The sequence below is a fragment of the Hirundo rustica genome, chromosome 6 (assembly GCF_015227805.2).
Source record: "Hirundo rustica isolate bHirRus1 chromosome 6, bHirRus1.pri.v3, whole genome shotgun sequence".
Classification (NCBI taxonomy): Eukaryota; Metazoa; Chordata; class Aves; order Passeriformes; family Hirundinidae; genus Hirundo; species Hirundo rustica.
The window spans coordinates 17,819,040-17,835,789 of record NC_053455.1 but is presented as its reverse complement, the minus strand read 5'-3'; the positions used below and the strand labels follow the sequence as shown (position 1 = coordinate 17,835,789).

The 16,750-nt window shown below is 39.9% G+C and overlaps 1 protein-coding gene across 3 annotated transcripts in view; it reads right to left on the bottom strand.

Annotated features, from left to right (window-relative positions):
* PTPN21 (protein tyrosine phosphatase non-receptor type 21) overlaps nt 1–11,917 on the bottom strand; it is a 44,432-nt gene extending 32,515 nt beyond the window's left edge. For 2 of the 3 annotated variants that reach the window (XM_040066133.2, XM_040066134.2), the window contains exons 1-2: nt 11,467–11,917; nt 7,688–8,058 (exon numbers count right to left, since the gene is read on the bottom strand). In XM_040066133.2, coding sequence (XP_039922067.1) covers nt 7,688–7,867 — 180 coding nt within the window. In that variant the 5' untranslated portion in view covers nt 7,868–8,058; nt 11,467–11,917. The remainder of the gene's footprint in view (nt 1–7,687; nt 8,059–11,466) is intronic. The other variant, XM_040066135.2, reaches the window with a different exon arrangement.
* Between the last annotated feature and the right edge of the window lie 4,833 nt (nt 11,918–16,750).

Here is a 16,750-nt window from a genome sequence, read left to right as displayed (position 1 = left end):
TGAAAACAGTATCTTCAGCTCCATAAGGTGTTAGGGAAAAAATCCCAAACAGCAGTACCACAGAAACTCAGTTACGAAAGAAATACCATGTTCACTGCAACATCACATGTTGAAAAGGATAAAATGCACTGAATGACTGTCTACTCCTTAATCCTTCCTGCAAACTGAGTAAGGAAAGGAATGTGTGTAAAAAGGTGTATTTCTCTTTCATCACAAGACTGTTAACACCGTGCATGCAGTCACAGGATCCAAAGCCAGACTGTGATGCTAACCCAGCTCTGACCCAGCCCACTTCTCTGACAGGACAACCACAGCAGCACTACCTAAAATGTGGAACCACAACATTCTGGGCAAGGGCAATGGCTACGGCAGAGACAGGAAGCAAAGGGTAAGAGCTACAGCTGAAAGACTTCTATGGATGCTACCACACAAACACATTCGTAAACCAACCAAAAATATACCCCAAAAAGAGTACAGCAATTGTTTGAATAAACTCACTTGCATCCTTGGTGTACTTAAACCTCAGAAAAGCACATGTGTATAACAAATGTAAGGAGAAAGAGACCACAAACATTGCCACTGTTTCAAACACACTGATGTAAGATACTCCTGGTTTTACATCCTGAATTTAAACTGAATGTATAGACTATGTTTAAGGCATGATGATCACTTGAGTAGATCTATTTCTTTGAAACACTGACCACTTTTTCTTGCCTACACACAGAACTGAGCAGTTAACTGGCACAATGGACTACGAAAAATGTTTCCACATTTTAAAATATCCTCTGGAATCCAGCATATCTTTCAACAAGCCATGCAAAATACTACAGACCAAAGCTGGTCTTCTGACTTCTATGCAAACCTTTCACTTACTTCACTTCAAGGGCAGAATTTGATCCTCTGAGTTTTCAGAGGAGCCTATGCACCCTGGAATATTCGCACTGATTAAAATAGAACCCACTTTTATTCATTGCTAAAACACTTTATTATTAGCAGCTCAGGACAACATCCAGTGCTAAAAAGAATGGCATGACATAATTCTTGAAATATGTTAAGCTGTTAAGATTAACACTACTTTGAGGTTCGTTTATTTTAGTGACTTATTCATGACCCAACCCCGCTGAAGAAAATCGAATAGAAATAAAAAGAACATATAATTTCCGTACAGTTAATTTCTACCTATTTGTTTTCTGACACTAGAGACAGTAAATATTTTTGCATAAAGTTTCAAGAGCTGTCAAGAAAGTACCAAAAGCCCCTCACAGTATTTACAGCTCACTAGCTGGTGGGAGTGACTTCATCATTGAAGTCACACAGACTCCCTAAGCCAAGCAGAGGAGTCTCACCGGGTACGAGTGCCACAAAATTACATTACTGCAGGTGACTATATTTGACTATATAGATCTTTTTGCATGATGTACAGTGAAAGTTGGAGAAGTGGGGCTGATCAGCCTCAAGAAGGGGCAAAGTAAAATTTTACTTGGGACTTCAATTGCCTAAGAGCAGGACACAGAGAAGACAGAGCCACAGTCTTCTTGGAAGTAATCACCGCAAGTATGAGAAGCACCAGGGGCAAGCTGCAATGTGGGAAATTCCAATTAGATCAGGAAAAAAATTTCACAACGAGACTAGCCAAACACTAGAACAGATAGCCCAAAGAGGTGTCAAATCTCTATCCTTGGAGGCACCTGGATGGCAAACTCACCCAGGCAACCCCTGAAGCACCTGATCCTCCTGAGCACAGGGTAGGACCATGCAACCCTTGGAGGTCCCCTGAGGCATAGCAGTGTTCAAAATCTTCTTCAGCCTTACATAATTAATAATAAATTTTCCAGTTAATTTCTATATCTTGTACTATAAATCTGACAAAATATGTCATAGATTACAAAGAGGCAGGAAAGGAGATTTTTTTTCTAATTAATGCATTTGGCTACCTGCCTCAAGGGTACCTGAGGAATCACCATCCTATGATCTGAGGCAAAAAAATCAGAAAAGAGAAAACAATAGCAGAGGAATGCAGTCAAAATATATGTTCAAGCTTTTCCTCTTTTACACTGTTACATACAAATGAAACAAACCATGACTTCCCTGATCAGAATGCTGAAAACATCTTCTCATTATTGTAGGATAAGCACTGCAATCAAACTCTCAAAATCCCATTTAGCCCAAGGGCTCCACCACGTCTACCTTTATTATATGCCTGGATACAGAACAGCTCCTGCTATCAGGATAGCACCATTTAAATAAACCACGTGCAGGAGAAGTGGGTCAATAATCTTGTACTAAGCACAACTGGCAGATACCAAATGAAAGCTTTTCCCTACGCCCAATGTTAAGAGCTACAGAAGGAGACAACAGGCCTTGAAAATTCTGCAGAAACTCCATTCTTATCACAGCAGACAACCTCCTCCACAAAACTTCCCAATCTCTAGCTGAGAAAGGACTTGGAGCAGCCTGGACTGGACAGTGTACAATATCCAAGACCTCCTGGAAGTGGTGGAGAAAAAAGCCTCTGGGACTCTCATCATGTACCAGCCACCAAGTAGAAATTTGCACTTCTCTATATATTACCATGACCAATTCTTGCAGAAATAGGAGGATCACTGACAAAAATGCCTCCCCTTCCCTCCATACTGAAGCTATTTACTGTAGGGTACTTTTGTCTATACTGTTTTTGTTGTTCTAGCTCTGAAAAGCTTTTCAACTGTAGCTGCAGGAGGGAATATTTAGCGGAGTAGGTATATGAACAAAGAGACAATTTATTCTTAAATCTTAGTTCTTTCATAATGGAAATGATTTTTTCAAACATCATACACACAATTATTTTCTCCCAACTACTCTAATATGGATTTCACAAATGCTATTTAAACAAAGTAATTGCCAACCATATTTTAAAGCAAAATAGAAAGGATGAGAAATAAATACGAAAATCAATATGCTGCAAGGTAATCTGATGTATTCTTGGTTATTCAAATGAAGCACTGTACAAATCACAATACACTGTGTTTTACACCCTTCAAATATCTTGAACAAAAATCTTCTAACAGGCAAGGAAGATTCTACTCATCATGACATGTGACAAAGGCAAGCTGACTAATCTACAAACTAAAGAGCCATACCTCTTAGTGCACAGAAAACATTATATCCAAGACACATTTTAATCTCTGGCAGAGACAGGTCAGTTATCAACATGAACCCGAAATGTAGAAATATACTTTTTTTGAAAAAAACTCATGTTACTTTTTCCCACCATGGTTCAAGGCTCTGAGAAGGATGAACTCACAGAATTGCTTTTGACTTCCACCTTACACATCACTGACACTAGAAAAAGTATCATGTTCCCATTCATCAGTGGTTAAGTTCTGATTGCTTAACTAAAGGGAGAAGACAAATTTCAAGGCAGTCTAAAAATATTAGACAATAAGCTTATGTCTTTGCTTCAGAAGTAAAGAAAACCTCTTCTGTCAAAATTGGTATAAAACTGTAAGCAATTCACTGACATGATGGTAAACAAAATGCAGTTAAGTGGTATATTCAAATTCTGACTTAACTTTATAAAAATACTAAGGAAATCAGGGGCAAGGTTTCCTAATTGCAACTATTGTTTTCATGGAAAAACCTTAATTTAGTGCTGCTCACTATAATAAGACTGAGTGCAAACCCTTTACTTGAACGTATATCTTCTTTTCTTCACAGAAAGGAAGAACTACAATAATTGAACTGAGGCAGTTACCGATTTTTGCCTGACTGCTCTATCCTTCAATTTATCTTGGTTCTTCAATTAAAATTATCACACTCTTATAATTAATATTTGGTTTAGATTGATTCAATTTTGCTTTTCAATACAGCAGCATCTTTTAAACTAATCAGATTATACATGGAAGATCTGCATTCTTATATACATTCCTCCATGTCAATTTCTCCTTTCCTAATTATAAGGAAAATCTGGTTCAGGGAGACAACAACAGGATTTCAACTAGGAGCACTGCTTCTCCTCTTAGCAAGCATCAGCTAAAATGTTGTCAGACTTTGATACAAGACATAAACATAATTATGCTAATGACCCCTCTTGTCATGACATGGCCCATGGTCATGGCCCAGTCAATATGGTTGCTGATACACGTAGACATAAGAATATTTATGGTTGCTCTTGGTCTGATTTTAAAAACACTCTTTTCATATGGAAAACACATTTAAGAAACCACCACAATGAATTAAAGGTATTTTTTTGTGTTTTCCCCAGAAGAGAACTGATGTTTTAGAATTCAGAGCAAAGTTTTACAGCACACTTCAAGCATTTCCAAAGCACTGTTTCAGAACTTTGAAGTTATTCAGAATCCAGATAACCTTGGCTCCTTTTCCTCTGTATGTCCAAAACAAACACAAAAACTTCCATATGCACAACATATACACTCCACAAAAGCTCCCTGCCATTGGCTCTTGTACTTGTACTCTACCACTTATCTACAGTTAAGTCAGAATTTGCTTGTACACAGTAGCAGAATTTGCCCCTTCTCTCTGTTTTCAAAGTGCTATTAGAAAACAACAACAAAAAAATCAACGGGGGAAAGACACCAGTTATAAAATCTCCTGCCAAACCTAGCCAGCTAATATACCTACCTATATTACAATGTTTTAAAAATCCCTATATTTTCAAGGATTTCATATGCATACTCATGTCCTGGATGCAAGATTAGCACTGTTGTATGAACTCTTTAAGGTAGTTAACCACCAGAGCTCTCAGCAGTTTTTCAAAACTTGTGATTCCAGAATGGTTTTCTGTAACAGCTTTTTGCATAAATCATGTTTGGTTATAGTTCCCTCACAGGATAAAAGACAGACTGTACTACAAAGGGTAAATAACTTATGTTCAAAGCTCCCTTTGGCTTCTTTCCCCAGTTCTTCAGTTTAAGAGAGTTGGATTACATACTCATTCCTGATGAGTCACATTCTAGGAATACCAGAAGATACTCAGATTAATGAATTCATTTCACTTTTCTATAAAGCTTACTATTCAGTAAAAAATAAAATTGTCAACATATGAAAATATTCCTAAATGCTAACTATGCATCCATACAAGTATACAACTTGGAAAATTATAAGGACTAATGGGAAAATCAAAAGAAAAACACTGTTTAGCCATGCAATGCATAATTTGAAGATTACTCATTTACATAAAGGTCTGTTAAAACAGATACCTTAAATGATGGCACACCATTAAAAATAGTTCAGTTCACTGTCCAAATTCAGTAACTCCTGACTACACCAGAGTGAAAGAGGTATTTACAAATGTTACCGCTGAATGTGTAGAAAATGGTAGATATTCCCCTAATGCCTCATGCAATAAACTGTTTTGAAGATGCTTGGGAACTGCTTGTCCTAGCTCTGTAGGCCATATACAGTAATCTGAAACTGATACCTTGGATTTGAGAATGGTCCCGAGTCTCAGTATTCAGATAAACAGGCATACTTTCATGTTCAACACTTGGAATTCATCTTCATGATTTAAGGCTGCTCAGTGCACTAGAAATATGCAACTTCTTACAGAAACACTTTGTATTTTACTGTATCAAAGACTAAAGTTGTTTTTGCAGATTTAAGAAAAGTGCTGAACACATATTTCTTTCTGAAAACTTTCTACTAAGCAAGCCGTCAGGAATGATCCAGTATCTGCTTGGCCAATCTGGCTATTTAAAGGCAGAACAACTTTTTTTTGAATGCAAGCTCTGGAAAGTAATTTATATCCCTATTTTCCATTCCCTTTTATTGCAACACATTTTCCTGCCAAAATAATCCATGCAAGAATGCATGACTGAAGGAATCTGCTCAGAGTTCAATAGTGTACTGTCAACTCCCTTATTCTGATATATGACTCTTAATTGAGGGAATTGCATCTCTTGCTCTCCTTTTTCTAGAGATAATGAAGAATAGCTGAAAAAAGTGCATCTCCAGCACTCTGACTAGTTCAATAGAAGCTAGTAGTCATCATTCAGGAAGACAAAGCCTTTGCCTTTTGCAAACAGAAAAAAATTCTATACTTTCTATGACTTAGAAGTTACATCTGAAAGTGGACATATAAAACTGACAAATTCTTCCACACAACAATAATTGAATTCTAAATATATTATATCCAATGTGTTCTAAGTAGACACTAAGGCTAAAAGCCTTCTCCTTTTGCTAGAAGGAGAAAGATTAAAACCAGAAGGCATACCCTTGCAAAGAATTGCATTTTCCAAAATAACTGTACACTTAAAGAATACTTGGAGACTCTACAAGGATGCATATTGCAATTGAAAACAACCACAACAAACAAACCCTTATAGATTAATTGCTTCACACCAATTTCACTTTCTATTATTCTTAAAACAGAAAAAATAAAGCACATTTCTGAGAACAAATGACTATATATAACATTTCCCACTGAGGAATCCTACAGTAATGCATGGTTTCTAAAGTAATAAATGTTTGCAGGATTGTGTTCTAAATATATTTGCTCAATATTTGAGCAAAGTTACCAACAGTTGCTGTTGCTTGACAATAAAAAGATAATATTTTAAAAGATCACAGTTACAAATGCAAATATTTATTATTAACTATTTTCACAATTACTCATATTTTGGTTACCTAAGGCCAGGGTTTTCATCCTGTATTTGAATCCCATAATCAAAAGGTCATTCTATGGCAGATCACATAATAGAAAAAAAGCATTGTTAGCGACACTAAACTTGCATCACCAGTTTTCTTTCTCCTGCCTCCCAGAAGTGCACATGCTGTCACAGTTCAATTACTCCAAAATCAACTAAACTAAACCTTCCAGACTCTAGGAGGAAATGTCAGTTCACCCAGGACTGAGAGCATTCAAATCACCTGTGCTCAACAATGTTATAAAATAATGACACTGGTTCATATGTTGGTCATCTATGTAGATTTCTATGAACATTTCAAAGCTTAGCATTTCAGAAGGAATTCACTCAACACAGGAGATGTAGGAATAATCACTAAATATGAAGAACAGTAAATTTCAGCTCCAAAAGAATCCTTCAAAATAACAAGTAAGAAGATCTGGGGGGGGGAAGTCAGCTTGAACAGATATTTACACATTAAACTAGCACAAACCAAGTCTCATCCTAAGGCCAGCACTCAATCTGTATGACTATATATGAGCTCCAAGACACTGTCTGCAAATATATTTGTGGTATTTAAACAAGCAAGACAAACAGTAACTGGTACACTTATCACATTTTGTGCTTTAGATTCTTTTCACGGCACTAATCCATCAGAGAAAAACTGCATGCACACAAACAACATGCTGTCTTATGACTCAAGTTTTGCTGTAGTTTTTAACTATGTTGCTTAGGTAGAAATTACTTCCTTCCTTTTTGGGTTTTTTTAAGCAGAATTTTCAGCACCGTCACATCTAAAAAAACATTGTTTTGTTGATTGTTCTAGGCTTTTATCCACCAAAACTTCCCACATTTCCTCTCCTTGGACATTCCCTAAACTCTGTAACAACTTTTGCAAGTGTTTAAGAGCAATCCAAGTCCCCCTAAAGACCAGAAGGTGAAGAAACAGTGGGAACACAGGACAGCTGCTCCAGTAGCTGATTACCCTAAATGGCAAGGATTTACCACATAGGTCACCTAGCACCAAAAACGAAAGCTACGCCTCCACTTGACAACTCACTTACCTCCCGCAATTCAAGCCTCTGAGCCACTGCTTCCAGACTTTCCTGGCCCGTGCTTTCCACTGACAGCGTGAACTCCACAAACTCATTGTTGAGCAGCTGGATGCGAGCCACCAAGCAACTCTTGCTGGATACTGTGTAACGTCGAGTTCGTTTCAGTTTTAACCCAAAAGGTAGAGGCATCTTCCTTTTCCGCCAGAGATGGTTAGTGATAAAGAGCTACTACCCCTAAGACCTTGAGAGGTGACGAGAAGTCACCTCCTCTCAAAAGGCAAGGAGCTGTAAAGTCTCCAGAGATCAACCAGCAGCAGCAGTATCCATTAAAGCCAAGGAAGTTTTCCACCAAGAGACGGGAAGAGACATGCACCAGAGTCCTAGTGAGGAACAAAAAGAGAATAAACACAAGAATTAGAAATACTTTGATTGAAAGGGGAATGGTAACATGGGAAAAATAACATGTATATTTTTTCTAAATCTAAATAATCGGCCTACTTTTCCAAACTGCAGGGCTCTTACGTATTCAAATAATGAAATAAGTACCAGAGTTTCTGGTTTTTCCACAGACACTGGGTTTTGGCAAGTTGATCTCTTTTTTTAAACTCACAGGTAAATAATGAGTCTTAATCAGGTGTAAATGCAATGTCTTAAAATAAGTATTTATAAACTGAATCAGTATTTAAATGAAATATGTCTATGAAATCTAAGTTGCCTAAGGTATTTTAATACTGGACAAAGACATTTTCTTTAAGAGCAAATCCAGCTACCTGGCTTGTTGTTGCTGCGTCATGCAGCCTCAACCACTATCTGATGTTGGATTAAACACAAAAGCAAGCCCCAGAAACGATAAAGGGGAAAAAAATAGAAAGGCAAGGGTGGCATTAAAACTCACACCTTAGCCATTTCCTACCAGACAAAGTGCAGTTTCTCTAATCTTCCTTGGATTACAGCAAATCATACCATTATTCCTTACTCTAAACTGCTGTATGATGCTTCAGGTCGTGAAGAGAGTATGTGAATTCCGAGAACCATTTTATTTTCTAATTTTTCCTTGAAAAACATACTCTTATCCAGACTACAGGTAGCCACCCACCTCCCCACCTTTTGCAAACACCTTCACGCCTCCTCTCCCGTCAACTCCATTCCATGCTTTGCCTTTCTCCTTTTCCAAGTGTTTTCTTAGGGCACGCAGCCCAGTCTGTGAAACTTGTCACAGCGTCACGGAAAGGTCTGGGCTGGAAGGCGCCTTGGCGATCCCCCCGTTGCACGCCGCTGCCCTGGGCAAGGGATGCCATTCCCTCGGGGAGGCTGCTGTGCCCTGGGCTGGGCTCGGGCCGGGCTGTGCGGGCCGCCGGAGGGAGCGACCCCGGCACCGCGCCCGGGGCAGGCAGCGCCGCCCGGCCCTCGGCCCCTGCACCTCCAGCGGCAGGGCCGCCCCACGGAAGGGGAAAGAAAATAAACCCCTACTTTTCTTTCTTTTTTTTTTTTTTTTTTTTCCCAGGCTGGCACTTATTAGGAGCACATATTAAAAGGCGCGATTTGATTTCTGAAGACTCTGAGGATGACCAGACAGGAGGAACATGAGGATACGCGTTTCTTTGGAAAGGAGGAACCGGAAGAAGTAGACTTCCTAGCGCACCTGCTTTTAAACTCAAAGGTGCAGCTGTAAACAGTTACCACGTTCTCCTTGGACATTGATATACCCACCTAGAAACTTATCCAACATAACCACAAACTCTCTAGGCTAAAAACCCAGAATCAGTCTCCCTACTCCCCAGCCAGCAGCACCGCAAAGAAGAAAGGAAGGTGAAAAGACATTAAAGGCCTACAATGGGGAGAAAGAGGAGGCGGCATGGCATTTTTTCTCAATGACATCTTTGCAATCCTCCTCCAAAGAATGACCAGAAGCAGATTTCATGACCTCGTTTGTGATAATTTTGAAGCAGTTCTACCATTCTACTACCATTCCACACAATCCCCATCCTCAACAGATACCACCTAAAACTTCAGCTGAATGAGAAACCAATCCTCACCCAAACACCAACAAATTTATTTTGGGGTGTAGCTGTAGAATAAGTAACAGATAACAAAAGGTTTCCCTGAAAAATTTAGGGATACAGAGGGAATCCTCACTATATTATTCCCTCTGCACTTTGATCCTCCAAATCCAGCCCTGCTTGAACAGCATGCAGGGAATGCTCTACAGACAGAAGCTTTTAGTCCTCTGTCCACTGCCAGCACAATCTCACACTGGGTTTATTCCTGACAGAGTAACTCTGAGCTGGCTGACCTTAGCTCACGTCCCCAAGGCCCATTTTCCAATACATTCTTTGCGCAGTTAGGTGTATTATTTGGTGCTACAGCAATGAGAGAATTCAATTTACTCCTCTCTGAAAGCTACAGTCAGAAATGCAGAAGTGTTTTAATCTCAGATTTTATGGAGCACCACTGAGTATGAAAGACTTTTAATCTTTTATGCCCATTATCAAGGGTTAGAAAAGTATTCTAAGAGCATGGGGAAAATAATAAAATTAAAAAAAAAAAAAAAAAAATCGCTAACCACAGGCTAACCTGGTAGGTGAAATTTCCAAACCATCTAATGCTGACATGAGGCAGCCTCACACTTTCAGTTATTTCACTATGCAAACAACAATGCAAACATAGGAAGGAAGTTCAGAGCAGAATTTTCAGAATGTGCCAGTCAGGAACATTCTCCAGGTTTGTTGTTTACATTAAATGCTCCACTGAGCATTAACCCTAAATTAGTTCATTTTTGTATGCCTGACATAATCTTCTTGACTTCTGAAACCCATTTATAATAAGAAAAACTCAAGTAATTAACTTCCAGACCACGTCACAAAAGACCAACTAAAGATTCCCAACATATAAGAAATGTTGTAGAATTAAGGCAAGTTTGCTGAACAACACCAGGGTATCATTCAATATCTTCTACTGCTAGCCATGTATAGTTCTTGCAAACATAGCTGTGCTGGTTTTATTCAGCAGCTATACATTCTGCAGTCCTAGGTGCTCTCAAATTTGCCTGCTGCATTACTTTAAATTCAGACCTACCTGCATTGTTTTAAGCTACTTTAACCAAAACTCATGGCTACATACTGCCAGGAGTTACAAATCCAACTGATGACCTTTACAATAACAAACCTTTATTTACCAACCCTGAAATTTTCATACAACAGCTAAAATGTTTTTAGTGGCCAAACTCTGTACCTTTATATTTCAACAGAAACCTGTAGTTTCAAAAATGTTATATTATAATTTCATATATATTGTTATATATGTTATATTATAATTTCAGCGACATGGCCGTGATTAATGTGTGATTATTGAGCTTTCTCCTTTACCTTCACCTCCCACTCCCCTCTCAATTATTAGCATTTTCCTTTACAAATATTTTCAAATAGCCTGCATAAATGACAGTAATCGAAATAAAACTGCAATATATCATGGTGGAAATGGGGTCCTATTACTTCACATTATTGAAATGCATTTATTTTTACTTCAGAGATATTTGGGCAGCCAAAAAAGAAATGAAAATACTCCACCCTCTCCTTGTTTTACCAGTTAATCTTTGACATGACTCTTGGACTGAGAGAGCAGCAATAAGTGCATATCTCAAACTTCGCCCACCTCCAGAAGCAGAGTCCCACAACCATTTCAAACATTTACTTTTCAAAAAGCAAGTGGCTGAAACACTTCAGATTTAGGGTACACAGCGGAGAAGATCGCCCGCTATGTTTTTACCGTGCCCGCTGTTTTCCCCTTACCTTGCACAGCGATCCAAAGACACCGGGTCTCCTTTCACATACGTGCAGCCGAAAAAAAACCCCAGCGCTCCAAGGCTTCTTCTCCCGGAGCCATCTCATCTGTATTCCTCGGGAACTGACTTACTGTGTTCCTCTCGTCCCAAACAGCTGCTCTCTCGGCTAACCCACCTTCTTCTCAGATCACTCATAGTGAAAACATTCCTCACTTCCTGTCTCAAAAAACTTGCTCTGGATATCATTCCACTGGGTAAAGAGCTGGAGGGGTGGCAGAAAATACGACAAGAAAATAAACCGGTGCCAGCCAGCTCTTCAGGCGGCCTCTTTCATGTGACGCTGTGCCGCATGAGCGCAAATTGCGTTCTCAGGAATATTTTCAAATCGGCCGTCCCTGTGTGCCTCTGTGTGTGTGCATTTAATTTCTTTTCCTGGAGGCGTTCCCCTCGCTCTATCCATGCGGAAGGATACGCTGAAAGAATTAAAGCGAAGGCCCGTATGCTTGTAGCCCATTACCTCAGAGAGTTGGAATGCCTGGCAGGGAGAATGTCAGCAATGAACAGCTGCTTCTCTGGCTACAGGGACACTACAGAAATAGGGGTTACAACAAATAGCAGGCAATCCTTGGTTTTTTTTTTAATCATATGATCATTTATTTTAAGCCTTTCCAATTAAGGCAAATATCTTAACAAAATTCTGCTGGTCTTGTTTTCATGCAGCCTGGAAATGTTTTCAAGGTTTAATCCCCGCGTGCTTTACCAAATGACTTGTACACGTACATTTATGTCCTTGCAAAGTTTCAGCTGTTGGTGAGATACCCAGCAAAAAAATGCAGACTGAAGGCTGATCTTTCAGCCTGTCTGGACTTAAAAACTCCGAAAGATGTCAGTAGAAATATATCCTTAATAACAATTGTCTTAGCAAGGTTTAAAAGCATAAAAATTCAGGAATATTTACAGCATTTAACTAATGCAAACACCATAAGAGGGGTTGTGTTCCAGTCTCACAAGTACATGAAGACCTTTGTGGGTTTGTGTGTGTGTGAAATCAACAATTGTTGCGTACAATTTGGAATATTGGCTCTTAAATGAAGCGAACCAGGCAAAAGTATATACAAATTTGGAACCAGTCAGGAATAAGAAAGAAAGGTAAAGTGAGTATGTGAACGCTGACTAATAACTTTAAAACCTAGAAAGTGTTTCGGTAATGTGAAGCGCACAAACATGCTACTGTCTGAGCAGGTCTAACCTGCAGGTCAACTATGCAAATAGCAAGCTGCTCACGAGGACACTAATCTCAGCTGAAATATGTGGGTGATTTTGTACTATAATGAATTCTTCAGAGTGATTTCTCCTAGAAACAATCATCTTTCCTGAGATCAGAGGAGTATCTCATTTTCACCGTCCATACATCAGCCATAATTATGATGAGCAGTCCATAAGCAATATATAAAACATTAGTTGAAGGAATATTACGTTGAGTAAAATAAACTAAACTTAAACTAGCCTAAATGGATACCCTTTTCTAGAGTAAAAAAAAACTGCAGTTACTTGCTGGAGCAAACTGACTGATACAATGTATGAAAAATCCAAGCCATGAAAATTCAGGGTTACAGAGGCAACCCCTCCTATTTCTAAACAATTCATACTGGAAACTAAGTCTGAATTCTCTTATTTGTCACATTTCCTATTCTAATTCTTCATCACACCCTTTTCCTGCTTGATTCCCTGCCTAGAACTTGCATTTATTAGATTTTCCTTGCTTTCCATAGTTAGTTCTTGCTGCAACTTCCTTCTTTTCATTTACATTGAAGACAACACTTCATCTTAAAAGAGACAGCTAGGACATTGTCAGTATGTTCCTCTGCAGCTTACATCTTCTTTTGAAGCTCATCACATTTGTATTCACAAGTAATTTTTTTCTTCTGCTTTTTCCTTCTCATAACCCCAGTTTGTGTCCAAACTTTGTGTTTTTATGCACTTTCTCCATACTGCTATTTCCCATCCTCTTTTTATTTTTTTTCCCCCCTCAACACCTTTCTATTACCTGCTTTTCTCCAAATACCAACAGTAATAAAAGGGACAAAGAGACAAAGGCAGACATGAACATGTGATAGACTCTGGCTCTGGTAAAGACACGTCAATAAGATGTAGATACCTGAGGGCATGATACTGAGCTTCTGCTTTCCCCTTTAAGCCCTGTCAACACTCACAACATTCATGGTTCCTGACCCCATCTTTGCCATACTCTTTATTCTATTGGTGAAGTTTATCTGAGGAAACGAATAATATCCCAGAGCTGAATTTTGCACCCCTTGTTCTATGGGTACAAAGGAAATTTTCTGCCCACTGCATTGAATATGGCCTGCTCATAGTGGAACAGGGATAAACCTATTTTTTTCTCACAAAAATGGACACATCCTCCCTTTTGAGACAGGTTTTTGGAGGGTTGTTGTTGTTGGGGGTGGGGTGGGGGGGTTGTTGTTGTTGTTTGTTTGGTGGTGGGTTTTTATGTTTGTTTGGGGTTTTTTTCATCTTGGTCCAAATATGTGATTGCAATTTGACTGTATCAGCCAGTAGATGAAAGTTGGTGCAAATATTCACCTTATTTCAATTTTGGAGGAACTCTCCAGCATCTAGTTTTTGTATTGACTAAAGGTAAACAGAAAGTTGGAAGAAAGCCAAACAGGAAGCAGAATCAGCCACCCTCCAGGCAGAAAAGTGGCATGCAAGTATATACTCCCCAGCCTAGTGGAGAGTTACCCATTTGTGATAAAAATACAGGCAGGATAACCCAGAAATTGGAGTTAAAGGGGCTTTCCCACTGTGCTGAAACAATGGAGAAGTCTTGGGAAAAATCTTGATTTACCCCATGCAAAATAGTAACTTCATGAACTGAAAAGTCAGAATACCTCTAATTCTAAATCTGAAAGCTGTTCTCTAAACAAATTCACTTTATTCATCACGTTTTGGCTCTGAAGCCTTCCTGTTTTTTCATCATTCTATTTCTTATTTGCAAGAAAGCAAGAGATGACTGGGTCTTTATGCAACATTATATATTTTTGATGGTAGTAAAGGGGAGTGCTAGAAAAATGACCATATGTCTATTACATGCTTGAAGCCTGCAATTTCATGTGTGCAAGATTAATTTCTACTTACAAGGCACTGTAAAGTGTTGAGCAGGTTCTACTAAGTAATTAATTACGGTTATAAAATTTTCCTGTTGGAAGAAAACAGGCAGTTTTCCTACACAGAATGTAGTGCTGAACTTGAATCAATGAGCTCCTGATGTTATTTGCAAAGGAAACTTTTCTCAAACACAGTATCTTCTTCTAGAGTAAATCCTTTATTTTTGAAATAAACTTAATTCTTGTTTCTGTACTGCAATAATTATTTTTCTTTTTCCAATAATACACCATAGTACAACATAATTGAAATCTTAAAAAAAAAAAAAAAAAGTGTCTCTTAAAGGTTAAAATGGAATGGTGTAATTAAACTAATTTGTTATTGGTTCCCTCTCACTGTAACACCAATATATTATAAGTTGAGTCAGGCAAACAGCTCAATCATTAGCAATAATTAGTCTAAGCTATCTCTGCATGAGGTTTGATTTATATTAGGAACAGTGATGCAGGAAGGGATTAATACAGCTGTTAACTACAATGCCTGGAGTTTATTTTAATCAGCGGCATTACTTGTAAAAGACCTTTTGTCTGTAGGCTGGGCTTTCTATAATATTACTACTCATTAAATCAGTTGAAGTGAATCTGGGGAATTGGTGCAAAAGATAAATTGTTTGCATCAAACATTACTACTTTTTTGCTTACTATTATGCTTACCTTGTAGGCTTTTCTCTACATCAGCCTTCTTCCCTCTGCAACTAATCCTCTGTAGCAGCAAGAGCAGTAGATGCTTGTACTGGGTGCGCGCGGCCGGTTTTGGTAGTGGAGGGGCTACAGAGGTGACTTCTGTGAGAGGCTGCTGGAAGCTTCCTGCACATCTGATAAAGAAAATGCCAGCCAGCTCCAGGATGGACCCTCCACTGGCCAAAACCAGCCACACACTCACACGCCCAGTACAGTTCCATCAGTGGAACTGGTAGCACCTCTGGGATGACATTTTTAAGAAGGGTAGAAAAGTTATTGCATACAAGCAAATTTCAGCCAGAGAGAGGAATGAAAATATGTGATAGGAGCAGCCCTGCAGACACCAAGGTCAGTGCAGGAGGGGCAGGAGGTGCTTGGGCACTAGAGCTGAGATTCCCCTGCAGCCCCTGGTGCAGCCCACGGTGAGACAGCTGCGCCCTGCGGCCATGGAGGTCGGTGGGGGAGCAGAGATCCGCCTGCAGCCTGTGGAAAACCCCACACTGGAGCACATGGACGCCGGAACCGGCTCCTGGCAGGAGCCGTGGCCTTGTGAAGAGATGAGCCCACTCTGGAGAAGATTTGCCGTCGGGATCTGTGACCCTGTGGGGGACCCACACTGGAGCAGGCTGTTCCTGAAGGAGTGACTGTCCCATGGAAGGGACCCGTGGCGGGGCAGTTTGTGAGGAACCGCAGCCCACGAAAGGATTCGCATGGCAGCAGTGAGCATGCAGTCTTTGTGGTAGACTGTTTCCACTGGGAGCAGGAGAGAAGGAAGCAGGGGCAGAGAAAACAGATGATGGACAGATTGTAACCCCCACTACCGGTCCCCTGTTTTGGGGTGAGATGGGTGAATCGGGAGTAAAATTAAACCCGGGAAGAAGAAAGGGGTGCGAGGACGGTGTTTTAAGATTTGGGTTGATTTATCATTATCCTACTCTGATTTGATTGTTAACTAATTAAACTACTTTCCCCAAGTCTCTTTTGTCAATCACAGTAATTAGCGAGTGAGGTCTCCTGTCATTGTTTTCCACATGAGCCTTTTTGTTGTATTTTCTCTCTCCTGCACTGCTGAGAAAAGGAGGTGATAAAGAGGCTGTAGTGGGCACCAGAAAACCTATATAGCTGTAGTGTGGCATTAAAAGTTAAATACTTTGTGTATGGCTATACCATAATTTATTTGTTTTTTAACAGATAGCTGAATATTCAATTTGTGTAGTTCTCGAGAAAGAGCACTGATATTGACATAACCCCGTGGTGGTTGTTCCGGCATTCACAGTTAGCTGGTTCCCCGCGGGACGGTCGGGATCAGGAGCAGGCCGTGCGGGGAGCCTCTCCCGCCCCGCCGCCGCTCCCGCCGCCTCAGGCTCCCGCCGCGGGGCGGGCGGGCGGTGCGGCCGCCGCCCGGCAGGGGGCGGTGCGGGCGGA